The sequence below is a fragment of the Notamacropus eugenii genome, chromosome 2 (assembly GCF_028372415.1).
Source record: "Notamacropus eugenii isolate mMacEug1 chromosome 2, mMacEug1.pri_v2, whole genome shotgun sequence".
Taxonomy (NCBI): domain Eukaryota; kingdom Metazoa; phylum Chordata; class Mammalia; order Diprotodontia; family Macropodidae; genus Notamacropus; species Notamacropus eugenii.
This window is the reverse complement of record NC_092873.1, coordinates 244,396,616-244,412,392: the sequence shown is the minus strand read 5'-3', so window position 1 is coordinate 244,412,392 and position 15,777 is coordinate 244,396,616. Positions and strand designations below refer to the sequence as shown.

The window sequence follows — 15,777 nt, the reverse complement described above, 5'->3', positions numbered from 1 at the left end:
TGGATTTTTTCTGAAATGTGAATATTTTATAAATATACTTTAATTTTTTTCCATTTTAAAAAAAATGCATTTAAAAATTTTTAAATCACATTATGTTAGAGCATATATTTTATTCTACAATGTAGAAATGACTATAAAAGTTAATCTATAACAAATCTATAAGTAATTAAACACACAATCTAATTCCAGCTACTGTGATCATATAAGAGAAGGGGAAAATACTGGTTTGCAAATTAAAAATAGGAATCTACAGTAATATCACAGATAGCCATTCTTGATCAAGGGATCAATGACAGAATATATAATTTAAGCATTTTTAATAAGACATGATGGGTTGATAATATCAAAGAACAACTCAATTTAGATTAAATGAGATCTCTCTAACTACTTGAGGAGAAAAATAGCAAAGAAAAATCTAAAAGTGCAAAATCTAAATTTACATTTATTTTCAAATACATTGTATGTATCTATGTACACATATGCATATATATTAAATTCTAATAAAATATATACTAATAGATATAGCTACTTAAATGACACTTGTGTAAATACTTTTGTAACACATGTACATGTTTGTATCTCTGTTATATACCATAATCCCAGGTTACCTTTGGATGATGTTAAACTTATAGTCACTAGCAATATTTAATGGAATCACCAGTATCTCATAAGATCAATATATATATTCTATATACATACATACACACACATCTATGTCTATATGTCTATATATATGTACAGAAGTGTTGTAGGGGTTTTATATGGTACATACTTTACCTTCCTAAGTATATTTTACTTGAGCTAGTATTAAAATGAATTGTCAGTTGATGTTTCCTTAATGACTTAGAGGTAGCCCACAAAATGACCAGAGTACATCAGCCTGAATTGGTTAAAACATTTTCTAAAGATAAATAAAATTAGAACTATCTGTAAGGAACTGACAACTAAGAGCCCTTTCCCTGAAGTTCAACAAACATTATGAAATACATGGCTGTGGGAAAATCTACAGGGCACTGAGTCCAAGTCCTCCATTTTATTGATAAGGAAACAAATCCAGGAGAGTACAGTTAGAACCTTTATCAGAGTTTATGCAAAGTGACCATAAATGTGAGATTGTGAGATTCATGCAAGGTCCTCTCAATCCAAAAACAGAGGGATTTAGTTTTTTGGGTTTTTTTTTAATCTAGATTATTCATAACTTTCTGATCCTTGTAATCCCAATAATCACTTAGTCCTATAGTTATCAAAACTAGGGAGAAATTCAACAACTTGAAAAAGAATCATTTACATAGATGATAGCATACTGTTTTTGTTACTCTTTAAGGACTTTGTACCTGATGTTAGTGCTTCAGGATTTAGTTCTTTGGTTACTGATCCGGGAGGATGGCTCAGTACATGTTAAAGTGGTCTGAATGTATTTGGGATATACCCTTCTTCATTACCTAAGAGAAAGGATTTTAATTGTACTTTTAAAAGCATGAAATGAGTATGTGACACATAAATGGGACATTCAAGATGAGTTGCTATACCAAGCTATTACTGTTCACAGGGAGTTATTTCATAAGGAACTACAAAGGAAGCCTTTGAGAATCTTATAATCCAATGGGAAGTGGAGATAATATTAACACTTAGAAATATATATGAAATATACATGAAATATGTACATATATAATTTGAAATCTACCTCATTGACATATACCCCATTTAAGGTTAATAATTAGGTCAAATAAACTCCTGCCTTAATGAGTATTAGTTCTTTTACCTTTCTGATTCATCAAAGAAAAAAGTTCAGAGTCTAAATATCTTATAAGCACCATAATATTAATAATAATAATAATAGCATTCATCTGTATTTTATATAGTCTTTTTAAGAGTTCTTTCACATACTAATTAACATGGTGCAAATAGTCCTGAACTTATTAGGAGGCGTAGGGAGAAGTAAATGATAGGAAGATTATGGCCAGAGAGGGGAATTACAGGGTTTCTGATTTAGGGAAGTAGAACACTTGTGGATAATGATAATATTTAGTGTTTTAACTGTACCTATGTGTGACTGAGGTAGAGTGAAGGGATAGGTCGTAGGTTTTAAAGAGATTGGGGAAATGAGAGGTTATGGAATTTGAGAAAGCATCTCTAAGAATATTAATGTCCCATAATATTAGTGTAAAAGTTCAGGAGAAGATACAGAAGTCATTGAGGAAGGAGGAAGAATGACCTCAGAATCAGTATACACTACAACTATTATTCTTTTGATTAGATGGAAAAATTTAATTGTATGGACTTCAAAAGAGGAAAGATTAATTAAAATTAATTGTATGACAGACACAAAAGAAGAATCTGGGAGTGAAAATGAGTACAAAAAAGAGTGAATATTCTAACTCCCCTTTCAGGATCAGTGTGAGAGGAAGGATAGTGCTAGTACTGGAGGGGATAATGAGGGGTACAGTGTCATCAGAGGGGAGTCAGGGTATTAGATGGAAAAATTATGAGAGAAAGAGTTCTTGGATGAAGAGGAGTTTGTTCTCTATGGAATAAGAATTCCAAAGGGCATATTGTAAGGCTTAGATTTGGACATAAGTAGGGTCAGGTTGACGTGTCAGAATCATTATGCCAGCATATACATAATTAAGGGAGATTCATCAATGTTTAGAGAATTCTCCGAATAACTGAAAATTTTGGATGGAGGTAGGATCAATCTGAATGGCTCCTTTTTGAGAGAATATTTGATGACAGTTTTGAGGTTCAAGAAGATTCCCTGTTCTTCAATTCCTATGCCCCTCACTTACATGAAATATCCCTCCCTGAAATTAGGTCAGCTTCACATATTGAGCAGTTCTTCTGGGAGGTTGGTGGCTATAGGAATTGAGTTGCTCACGATCTATAAGATCATATAAACTTGGTCTTAAGGCATACAATTTGAAGAGCAGAGTAGGTGAATGAAAAAATAACAGTTATAGAAGATTAAATCCAGAAGTGCGTTAGGGACCTTTTAGTCAGGAAGTTCTTACTATGGGTTGATGGATACCCAATGGATCTGTGAATAGATTTCACAAATTTGTATGGGAAAAAAGTACATTTTAATTTTTCCTAACCACTAGCTAAAATTTAGCATTTGCATCACTTAAAAATATCATTCTAAGAAAAGGTCCATAGGTTTTATCAGACTACCAAAGGAATCCATAACCTAGAAAAGGCTAAATACCTCTGATTTACTCCAACTTCTTCATTTTGCATTGGAAAAAACTGAGGCCAAAGACATGAAGTTGTTTGCTTGAAGCCATATAATTAGTGGCAAAGCTGGAACTGAGAACCCAGGTCACCTGATTCTTAATTCAACTTCTGTTATGTTCAAGGTCCACTTTTTTCATTGTGGAAAAAAGCAGTCCACACTACAGGAACAGATACCGGTTTGTTAATAGGATGAAAACCTTAAATAGAAGAAAGTTGTTCTAGGCATTTACAAGCGCATCCACCCATTCACTTGTCTCTTGTCCCTGCTGCCCATGTATCTTATTTTCAATGTGTTTGTATAAGCAAAGGGAGTCACTCTGGGGTCATTTATGGAAATTACACAGAAATGTTTTGAGTCTCATTTATGATCATTGGTTTTCTCTTGATAAAAAGCAGGCTACATCACAAGAGAAGGAGGAATGTGAAGCTGACCTAACAACTGCCCAGAGCCCCAGTGTCCAGGAATGGCTGGCACAAGCCCGAACTACAAGAACCCAGCAGCAACAGAGCAGCCTCCAACAACAAAAAGTAAACTATTGAAATATCACTTTAGCTTGCAATCACTGGCCTCAGAGACAGTATGTTTGTGTAATGTCTTTCTTCCAGATTGTTTCTTAGTGTACAGATACTTTCAGAGAAAGTTTTGTTCCCCCAGAACCCCCGGGCTCCATTGTCACCTTTCCCCACACTGACGTCTATTTCTTCTCTTGTACAAATGAATGAATGGTATTGTCTGTGTGGGTTGATAAATTATCTTTTCCAGATCAAAAAGGATATTTAGTAAAAAATATATTCAGTAAAATATATCAATAAAACTAAGTGACCACAGCTACAGTAATCAGGAGGAAGGGCACTGTGAATTAGTGAAAATTTGGGATTATGGAATAATCTGTTATTTAGGTCTATAATTTTCTGAGCCATGAGGAATTTCCCTTTCCATGACTTGGTAGATAAATCCTAGGGAGTTGCCTAAGCTGTACGGAGGTGTTCAATGACATGTTCAGGGTTGGTAAGTGTCAGAAACTGAATGTGAACCCAGGTCTTCCTGACTCCAAGGCTATCATTCTATTTGCTGCTTCTATAAACAAATGCAATAAATATTGCTTTCAAGTATATGCTTGTAGCTTAAATTAGATTTAAAAATTGCTTGATAGAAGCCCTTGGAGAGCATACTTTAATAAATAAATAGTGATTACTTCTAATAGTCAACATTTTTGTTTGTAAATAGTTCTCAAAAAAATCCTCTAAGTTATATAAACATATCTCCATGTGTAAATTCCTAAAACAGCATAAAAGTAAAATTTAACAAGAGTTCAGACAATTTTATATTCCAGAGTAATAAGGCCAGAATTAAAGCAGTTTTGTGTTATTAGAATTCAAAGGGCAGAACATCTTATTCTGTGAGAAAATCCATTCATATGTCAGGATGTTTTCACATTGATTTATAAAGTCAGTTTTTAAGCCACTTGGGGGCACTCCAGCCCTGCACTTTTTATATAGTATTAAAAGAATTGTATTAGGTTTTCATAGTCATCTTTTATCAAAGCCAAAGAATGATATTAATATTAAGTAATATTACCATAGGGACTTAGTGTTTGCCCTGTATGTTTTCTTACTTTATACTGTATACAGTTGAGAAGCAAAAACAGGATTATGGGTGCTATAGGACATGGTAGATGATTTTATTAAGCTTACAACTATTTTGACTTTTTTTTCCTTTACTTACTTAACTAGGAACTAGAACAAGAGTTAGCAGAACAGAAAAGCCTTCTTCGATCGGTAGCAAGTCGTGGAGAAGAAATTCTAACCCAACATTCAGCTGGAGAAAGTGCTGGCATTAGGTATGTTTGGGTTTTTTGTTTTGTGTTTTGTTTTGTTTTTGGTGAGGAAAGAGGGAGGGACAGTTTTGATTTCACAGGTGTAGGGAAGTTCCAGTGAGCAGTCTCCCTCTATCAATGCACGTCAGCATCTCCTCTACAATTTAAAGTCTTAGGGAGTTTCCTAGGGCACTGAGACGTTAAGAGACGTGTCTTGGGTCATACATTTAGTATTTGTCAATGTTAGAACTTAAACTCCTCTTTCTAATTTTGAGACCAGATTTTTATCCACTACACCATGCTGCCCAATATGTTTTAAGACAATTTATCTTCCTTTCCTCTTCCTCTTTTCAACTATTTGGAGAAAATTTTATTTTCTCCCATCATATTCTAAATGTTATTTAATTTTTGTTTAGTTTCACTTTGGAATATTAAATGTATTCATAGTGCATAGGTAGCTTTTTGGGTTAGCCTAAACCTATCTCATATTTATAATGGCTATTATAACTATATCCTCCCAAAAAGTGAGGCAGCTGGGAAGGAAGGGAATAATTCTTTTTTGACAAAATGAGTAATCCAGTTCTAAGTTACACCTTTGACCCTTCCAGACACATATTCTGTTTGTAATATCAAGAAACACTTTGTGGATAAACATTAAAACATCATGCCTAAAGGGCTTTAATTTTAGAAATAGAATGGACCTTAGAGATTTCCATCAGTCTTGTCCAATTCCCTTGTTTCATGTATGAGCAAACTGAAGCTTAAAGAGGGTAACTTGCTTGGGGTCACATAGGTAGCAAATAGTAATAATAATTTTTATCAGTACTAATAAAATTAAATTTATATACTGCTTTAAGTTTTATGAAACTTTACATATATTATCTCATTTGAGCTATATAAAAAACAGAAGTATAAAATAATTTGTCCTTTGTGGTATAGTATAATAAAAAAAGACCGGATTTAGGGTAAGGAGACAAGCTTTTGTTCTGGCTCTGCTGCTAACTGGCTTTATGACTTTGGAGAAATCATTTTATGCCTCTTGGTCTTCATCTGCAAAAATAAGCAGATTAGAGAGATTGATATTTTGGATTATTTCAACCTTTGGATTTGTTACGATTCTTGATTGCCTCTGGGATGGCTGTAAGTCAAAATACCTTATACATAATAAGCATTTAAAAAATTTTGGGGGGGTGGGGATTGAGAATTATGGAGTAGGCAAAGGTTAATTCTGGCCTTTTCTATTCCCTTTTCAGAGACCAACTTTTTACAATTTTCTCTCTTGTGCCTCCCATGGTTCTTGCTACATTTTTTTTTCCTGTCAGAGAAGGGGCTACCCTCTCTAATAATTCTTCCTTCTTTGAATTTTTCCTTTTTTATCTATTTTCCACTCTCTGTATACTATTCAAATCAAAGTTTACTTCTTCTTCCATGTCTTATTGTACGACTGAAACTAGTCTTCAAACAACTAGTTTGCAATAAGGTGTTAATGACAAGCAGTATATTAACAATGTGTTTCTCCATTGAATATCTCTATGTCAAACATTTTCCATATACAATGGCAAATTGGGGGTGTTTTGGCACCGCTTTGGTGACAGCAAAGAGGCAGCTACCTATTCAACATTTTCATAAGACAGACCTTTGCATACCTAACCTGCACAACAATTTCAACTCTGCCATATCAGTAACAGGAATATATCTCACTGCTGCCTAAGCTGTCGCTGAATTGGAAAATAAGTGAGATGATGAAATAGGAAAGCATAAGAGAAAGAAATGGAAGGAAGATGGAAGGAGATATGATAAAAGAGGAGAAAATTTCCATCACATAAAGATTTATTATACACCTACAATGTGTAAGTCACATAGAGGCACTTACGCACTAAGATAGAAGAGTGAGAAAGAAGAAGTGAGAAGAAAAATAGCTAGAAAGAAGGCAAGTGGGCAAAAAACATTATTTAGGGAAAAAAATAAGGCCACATTTACAATTGTAAGTTGCTGATTAAGTCATCATCTGTCTGTATATTGTACCAAATAAGATGTCAGCATAATTCTGATTTCAGGATGTGCTTATCAATGACAGGACCAATTTTCACTTTTAGAATTCTTCACAGATAGCTTTATTATTGTTTTATTGTAAACACAAGGTATTAAACCATTATCAAACCAAGGTATATTTCAGTGTATTCATTAAAATAGACCAGACCTTGAGATAATATCAAGATCACGGACAGCGTTGAATGTGTCTCATTAAGTTACCAGAATAGTGGGGTACTTTTGAGACTTTAAAAGATCTCTGCTTTTATCAATATGCTGCCTTTAGTGCAGATGGTAGACATTTCATGCCTGTTTCATCTTAATTTATGTTTTACCGTAAATCATTCATATAGAACCTAAAGCTAGAACAGTAGAAAAATAAATGCTAAGAAAAACATGCAAATAAAAATGCAATTTTAACACATTCTACTGCCCAGTCCTAGGTCTAGCCTTCCTTACTGAAGTGGAAGTTAAACAAAAGTAGACTTCAGGATGGCATTAAGAAAGGTATAGCTTTCAAGAGTAAGGAAGTGCTGGTCCCTCTGTACTCTGTCTGTGTCAGCCCACATCTGCGATATTAGGTTCAGAATTTAAGAACAAACAGAAGAAAACAAAAAGAATTGTAAAAGACTTTCAAGTCCATGTAAGATGAAGATTGGTTGAAGGAACTGGGAATGTTTAGTATAAAGAATAAGAGGAGACATGATTGCTCTGGTCAAGTACTTGATTGGCTATCATGTGAAACAGAGATTAGGCTTCATCCGTTTAGTCCCAGAGGATGGGATGAGGACCAGTGAGTGAAAATTGCAAAAAGTCAAATCTATGCTTGCTATAAAGTGAATATCTCTCTCTAGGGCTACTCTCATCTTTAGCAAGCACAGTTTGCAAATTGGATATGGGGAAGTGACTACTAACTCCAGTTCAACATATTCTGAATTCCTATAGCTATAGATCACAAGCCGCCACTAGTGTGTCTATATTTAACAGTCAATAGACATAATTAGCTCAAATAGAGACGCTTATTGATATAGTAAGAACAGTGGCTGCAAAGCATTCCACCATAAACCTGTAGAACTCTCACAAATGCACATAGCTTCAATGGGAATAGCGAGCACATACATACAGTATCTGATAGAAAAACATACATAGGGAACTGAGAAAATGGATGTCTCAAGCACTTCAGGGCCTTTATGTTCTTTCTCTTCTTATGGTGTCAACACACTGTTCCATCCACCTCATCCCCAGATGGAGTGTCCTTCCTGGACAAGTTGCTAAGCTGAGCTCCCTTGTCATTTCTCTCTGCAGTTCAATTTCCAACTGTCAAGTCTAAATCTCTCTTGAATAGCTAGCTGGTTCTCTTCCTTGTTTTTCCATCAAGATGATCTTTTGCCTCCCTTTTTTTGCTTCCTGCTGGGTATGAAATCTCCAACTGGTTGAGGACCTCCGTCCAAAAGATATACTCATGTAGTCAATGGATAGGAGGGTGAAGGGAGGAAATAACAATTCCGTCCTCTCTTGTTCAATGATAGAGGCCCAAGAGGAAAGGGCAGAAAGTGGCAGCCTCTTAAGAACTGAGTTGTTCTCTATAGCTGGTTCTCTTACATGTTACCAAAGAGCTGTCTCAAATGACTTCACTGTAGTAAAGAAATTACTTTATAAACTTTAAAGCACTACATAATATTAACTATCATTATCATTGTCTTCATCTGCCTAGATATTAAACTAAAACATTAAACAACTCTGTAAATCCCACAATAGAAGGTAATCAGAGAAATAAACTAGAATGTTCACTAGAAAAATGAAAAAAGGAAGAGTTTTAGCTAGTATAGGATAGAGATGGAAATATAGTGAAGAAATTATTGCTGTAATGCCCACAGATAGAAGAAAAAAATATATCAAAGCCTTCCCACTGCTAAAAGAAATAGTGAAAAATGATTAAGGATAATTTATTAGGTTATCATTTTTCTTGGTTTATGATATGGGTGCAACCCTTAAGTATTTGCAAATGTAGCTAACAGGCAAAAGAAATATGGTGCGAAGTATCTTCCCTAATCACTACTAGTAAGGTTTATTTTATACATTTCAGATAATGTCTTCTTGGTAATTCTTTCAATTTATACCTCACTGAAAGTCATTGTTAAAATTCCCTCTCCTTTTTTCTCCCCCCTCTCCCTTTCATTTAAATACATGCAAAAAAGTATATACCTCTAGCCACCTCTTACTGTATTTTCCACAGACTTTTTTTATTTTCCCTTTCTTATATCCTCTTGATTTGGAAATTGCCCAAAGGAAAGGCAAGCAACTCTAAATTACATTCTCAAATATTAAAAATATTGCTTCTTTAAAGAATTCAGTAGTCAGACACTACTCACCTTAAGGGGAAGCTTGCAAGGACATTTTTTTATTTATTATGCTTATACCTTATTTTTAAATTTTTACGTACCTGATTATACACCCACTACCTATAAGCCTCTGGACACATTTATAGGCACACCCATGCCCTCCCTTACTCACAAATGGCACAGTTATTAATTATATCCAGTAGCCAGAGAGTAAATAATTCATAAAAAGGGGAAAAAAAGAAAGAGTTTTGTTGACAAACATTTTTATTCAACTTCTAAATTCACCATTTTATAATACAGGAAATTCCAAGTTCTCAAGATTTTTCCTCACAAAAGAGATAAAATAGAACTTTAGGGTGAACAAAGTGTGGGTGGAGATAAATAAGAATAGGGGCACAACCTGGGTCTTCCTGGGCCAGATTGAGAAGATCTGAAGAAAAATCCTGAGAGAGGACTAGGTTTGGTCCCTGTGAAGATTAAATACCTCTAGGCTAGGTTCCATTTTAACCACAAGCAGTAAGCCCTGGTGTTAGTTGGTTTGAAAGGCTGCCCCAGGCCCAGGAACTTTTACCCCTGGGATAGTGAGGGCAGTTGGGCATTTTAGCCTAGGAAGATTAAGGGAACCTCTGCGGACTAGGAACACCAGACCCAGCTGTGGTGCAAAGAGCGATGAGGGCAAGAAGGATCCTGCATACACCCGGTGAGTGCAGAAGCAAAGAGGAAGAAAGCCCCTGGCTGTGGGCACTTACAGGAGACTGGAGATTTGGCTTTTGTTAGGGGAGAACTGAAGATCTGGGGCTAGAGGCGCCATTTCCCATACCCCAGGGCTAGAGGTGATTACAAAAATTAAGCTATTAACACCAAAAATGCACAGGCAAAGGAGAAAGAATCCAACCATAGAAAGTTATTATGGGAATAGAGCTGACTGCAGTTCATCTTCAGAGGAGGACAGTGAAGTAAAGAAACCCCCCAAAATTAATGTCAGATGCTCACTTGCCCAAAAAGAGTTTATAGAAGATCTTTTAAAAGAGTTTAAAAACCAAATGACAGAGATGGAGGAAAACCAAAAAAAAAAAAATAATCCAAGAAAACCAATAAGGTTATGAAAGGAAAGTCAACCAATTAGAAAAGGAAATCCAGAAACTTAAGGAAGAAAATGGCACCTTGAAAATTAGAATTGGACAAAGTGAAGCCAGCAAAATTATAAGAGATCAAGAAATAATTAACCAAAATATGAATAATGAAACAATAGAAGAAAAAGTGAAACGTCTTATAAGAGAAACAACAGATTTGGAGAATAGATCAAGAAGAGAAAATATAACAATAATCGATTAACTGAATATTGTGATCAAAAAAAGAATCTTGATACAATAATAAAAGAAATAATTAAAGAAAATTATCCTGAAGCATTAGAACAAGGGGCAAAGTTGAAATAGAAAAAAAATCCATTGATCCTCACTTAAAAGAGATCCTATGAGGAAAACTCACAGGAATATCATAGTCAAATTCAGAAACCCCCAGCTCAAGGATAAAGTATTAAAAGCATCAAGTTTAAAAAAATTTAATATGATGTTGGAGACAGTTTAATATGATGTGGGACAGTTGGAACACTAATTCATTGTTGGTGGAGCTTGTGTTGATCCAATCATTCTGGAGAGCAATTTGGAACTATGCCCAAAGGGCTACAAAAATATACATACCCTTTGACCCAGCACTATTACTTCTAGGACTATATCCCCAAGAGATCATAAAAATGGGAAAGGATCCTATATGTACAAAAATATTTATAGCAGTACTTTTTCTGGTGGCCAAAAACTGGAAATCAAGGGGATGCCCATCAATTGGGGAATGGCTGAATAAATTGTGGTATATGAATGTAATGGAATACTATTGTGCTATAAGAACTGGTGAACAGGAAGACTTCAGAGAGGTCTGGAAAGACTTATATGAACTGATGCTGAGTGAAAGGAGCAGAACCAGGAGAACTTTGTACATAGCAACAACCATAGTGTGCGAGGATTTTTTCTGGTAGACTTAGAACTTCATTGCAATGTAAGGACTTAAAAAATTCCCAGTGGTCTTTTAAGGCAAAATGCCTTCCACATCCAGAGAAAGAACTATGGAATTCAATCACAGAATGTAGCAGATCATTTTCTTTTGTATTACATTTTGGTTTGTTTTATGATTTCTTCCATTCATTTTAATTCTTTTGATTATAAGGGATTCATAATGACAGACTGTTTGATATATATATATATATATATATATATATATATATATATATATATATATATATATATATATATATATATATATATGTACACACACACAACGTAAAATGTATCTCTAAGATTCTTATTAATAGTTGGGCAGTTCACAAGTAATATTGGGGAAAACCTGAGTATTGGGGAAAACCTGAGTAGGATATCAATTTTTAAAGTAAAACCATTTAGGAACAGCTAAAAGGAATAATTATTTTATACAAATGTGGTGCATGAAGAAAAATTGATACAATGAAATTAGATGGGGGAGTAGGGCTGGTGGTTCTGATAAACTACTTTCATCAGGAATGGGTTTAAGAGGGAACAATATTTAGAAGAATATAAAAGTCTTTTAAATTCAGAAGAAATAAAATGGTAGGGGCATAAGGAGAGGGGAGAGGATAAGGTTGTGATCTTTAGAAGGGAGGATGAAGGAATAGGTAAAAGAGGGTATGGAAGAGTGTTTAGATTTATAGGAATGAGAGGATAAGGAAAGGATCCTTGGAGAGAGGTAGGCAAGTGATAGGGCAAGGTAGTAGGTAGAAGTAAAGTAGAGGAAGCAGGAAGGATAGGAAACAAGGGATATACACAAATATAAAAAAACAAAGATCAGGAGTAAAATATGTTTGAGGAAGTATATGTCTATATATATATGTATGTCTACATATGTATATGTGTATGTATATATTTATCGCTATAGAGAAGCATATCAGACTTTATTGCAACCTTCCGGGGGTTGGAGGAGGGTAAAAACAAAGTAAAAAAGTGCACAGCAGAGAACAAAGAACTCACAAGAAAGCTAAGAAAAGATGGACAATTTTCAGCACAACTAATATTAATTATCATACAGGCTTTCTTGGAATCAAAATTTATTGTTACATAATTTGAATCCTCTCATGTTCTGCTGTGTACTTGACATGCTTCTTTTAAATTTGTATTTAAGTTCCAATATTTAAGTTCTATGATAAGTTTTTTGTTCTTTTCTCTATTTTGTATTTGTGTTCTGGTGTTTGAGTCTAAAATAAAATTTTTGAAAAATGACAAGCAGGATGATTTCAGAAAAACCTGGAAAAACTTATATGAACTGATGCAAATTGAAGTGAACAGAACCAGGAGAACATTGTACACAGTCACAGCAATATTGCACAATGAGAACTGTGAATGACTGAGCTACTTCAGTGATCTGAGACAATCCTAAAGAATTAACGATGACGCATGTTATCTACTTCCACAGAAATTGTATTGACTGAAGATAGACTAAAGGATTCTATTTTTCACTCTCATTCTTTTTTTTTTTATTCGAGTCTTGGACAAAATGACTAATATGGAAATGTTTTACATAAAAAAAGTAATTTGCCAATTGTGTGATAGTAATGCAAATTAAAATATTGCTGAATGTCTATTCTTTTATAAATGTTTGTATTTACGTATTCTTTTGGAAGTTGCCTGGCCTGGCTACTTAACTAGACACTTAATAAATGTTTATTGATTGATTGATTGCATATAAATTAACAACCAGAAATGCCCAAAACCCAATAATAAATTTAGAGTTTAATTTTTGTGCTTTGTAACCTTTACCCTTGATCATTGCTTTTGTTTCATAAATTGTAAGATGAGATTATCTACTCTTCTAATAGTGAGAAGCCTGACGAAATATCACAAGAGTTGGCATTTGAAGGGGAGAAAAACTTGGCAGAAGGTCACATGCGTATGAAATGGGAAAGTCTTCATCAAGAATTTAGTACCAAGCAGAAACTGTTGCAGAATGCTCTGGAGCAGGAGCAAGAGCAGATGGTATCTTTGTTTGCTTTTTGGTTATTGATTGTTGGAAATATGCAATAATGTAGCTATTTATAATTTCATTGTAGCCGTCCAAGAGAAACAATGAAACATACCATATATCTCTCAGAGTTTTTATAAGAATATTATGTTATTTATTATTAACTGTAAAAATATTGTTGGGGAGAGAAGAAAAAAATTGACATAATATTGTTGTATAATTGAAAGGAATAGCAAATTATACATAGTAGATTTGCAGTTTCATATATAATCGTCTTTTTTATTATACTCTATTGTGAAAATGTTTTTAATCCATAAACTAAAGAATATTATTATATGATAATTTCCCCAAAGAATCCCATTTTTAAAAAAAGAAAATTCCTCTGACTGTTGGCTTTTCAAATTATTTATTGTTTGTTTTACTTCTGGTTGAGTACAGAGCATAAATATGAAAAACAGCACAAATTCTGCATCATCTTAGTCATTAAATGTAGTTAGCAAAATGATTATCAGATGAGGATCCACAAATTAAATATATATTTTTATTGCTTTTTGAGTGATAAAATTTTGAAACAACATTATGTTTTGAAAATGGTTGTGAACTCATTACCAAAGGAAGCCTGGTCTGTAAAGGCCTCTGGAAAAGTCATCTTCAACTAATTCTTTTTCTTTTCTCTTTCCTCCTCAACTTGCCCGCCATATCAAAATGTCCCCCAAAATTTTGTCCACTCCTTTTTGAAGACATACTTTGGGAATGCTAGAAGTACAATTGGGCAATTAGCCAGCTATGCTGATGACTGTTAGATATAACAGAAAGCACAGTTTTGTAACATAAATTGTATAAATTTTTAAAAAACTTGCCTTCCCAGTATGCCAGGCCTAGAGGCCTGTGGGCTACCCGAGTCTTTCTTACCTCACCTCCCGAGGTCTTCCGCTGGCCACGCCGGGTGCGCATATGAGAGAAAGGACGTTCCAGAGTCGAACAAGGGTTGAGCTTTATTTCAGGGTCTCGGTTACAAGTGCAGGGGATTCTTCCTTAGGAGGGATAGAAGAATCTCCCAAGGAGGCAAAGATCTTACAATAAGAGATTGGAAGTAGAAGTACAAGCGGGGAGATAGGGGGAGGGGAGAGAAGGAGAAGAAGAAAAGCGGAGCCTTGTGTCCTCTTTGGCTCCTCACGTGCTAAGAGAGCTTTCAGGCTTCCCTGATCCTACTTAACTCTCCAGTCGCATAGTTTGCATCTAAATACCGTGCTGTTAGATAACAATAGTGTGCCCAGATCCAGGACAATCTCGAGGGTGGGGAGATCTCTCTCCCATCACGTTTCTCACGGGAAGAGGCGGAAATACACGAGATAGCTCGGTTCACCTCGATTCCCAGCCATTTCCTGGGGGGGTCTCGTGAGAGCTCTAAGATTTAGAAGTTCCCACCTTTACCCGCCCGAGACTGTCCACACGGAATTGAGCTTCCAACCCCAACACCAGTATATATTCATTTATTCATCTTTTTATTCAACAATCATTGAGTGTCTTTACATGTAGTACCCAGCCTTTGGTAGGGTGGAGGGGTATTTCATAGAAGCATAATCTATGATCCCACCATTTAGGAACTTAGAGTCAAGATGAGGACATAAGACATACGCATTGAGAAGGTGGAAAGTGACATCAAGGAAATTTATTGTTTTCTTGTATTTTTATATAAAAGAAATATAAAACTAAGTACTTGATTAATGTTAAATAAATACTAGGGGAATTCAAATGAGAGAAATTTGAGAGACCATTTTTGGTGAGTGTGGTGAAGGAAGAGTTTCATGGTGGATGTGAAACTTGAGTTAGGTTGAATATGAGGGAGGAGAGACTGAAGGTAGAACAATAAAGAACTTCCTATATTTAGGAAGCTACTGTTTGAGTTTTTTTAATCAATGAAAGCATTGTCGTCCATAAATATGAAATATTAAAGTTTGTAAATTCTGTGTTCTAGAAATTAATTTTTGCCTGAAAAATTACATAAGGATCCTTTTCTTAATATTTGTCCCATGTGTTTCTTACACAGTGCTGTAGAATTTTTCTAAACAACTGTCCTTATTCCTATGTAGCTTTATAGCAGGCCAAATAGATTGCTGACTGGCGTGCCACTGTACAAAGGGGAAGGGCAGACTCAAACAAAATCCTCAGTTACATCTTTGTTGGATGGTTTGAACCAGGCTTTTGAAGAAGTTTCATCTCAGGTATTGTAGTCTTGGTTTACTTGAAAATTCTATTTAAAAAAAAGATGTATATTATTTTTTTAAATGTGGATTTCACCCACTGTCTCTAAT

At 34.7% G+C, this 15,777-nt stretch overlaps 1 protein-coding gene across 6 annotated transcripts in view; it reads left to right on the top strand.

Annotated features, from left to right (window-relative positions):
• SYNE1 (spectrin repeat containing nuclear envelope protein 1) overlaps positions 1-15,777 on the top strand; it is a 537,113-nt gene that overhangs the window by 389,409 nt on the left and 131,927 nt on the right. For all 6 annotated transcript variants that reach the window (XM_072643728.1, XM_072643724.1, XM_072643725.1 and 3 more), the window contains 4 exons: positions 3,625-3,759; positions 4,966-5,072; positions 13,320-13,476; positions 15,556-15,687. In XM_072643728.1, coding sequence (XP_072499829.1) covers positions 3,625-3,759; positions 4,966-5,072; positions 13,320-13,476; positions 15,556-15,687 — 531 coding nt within the window. The remainder of the gene's footprint in view (positions 1-3,624; positions 3,760-4,965; positions 5,073-13,319; positions 13,477-15,555; positions 15,688-15,777) is intronic.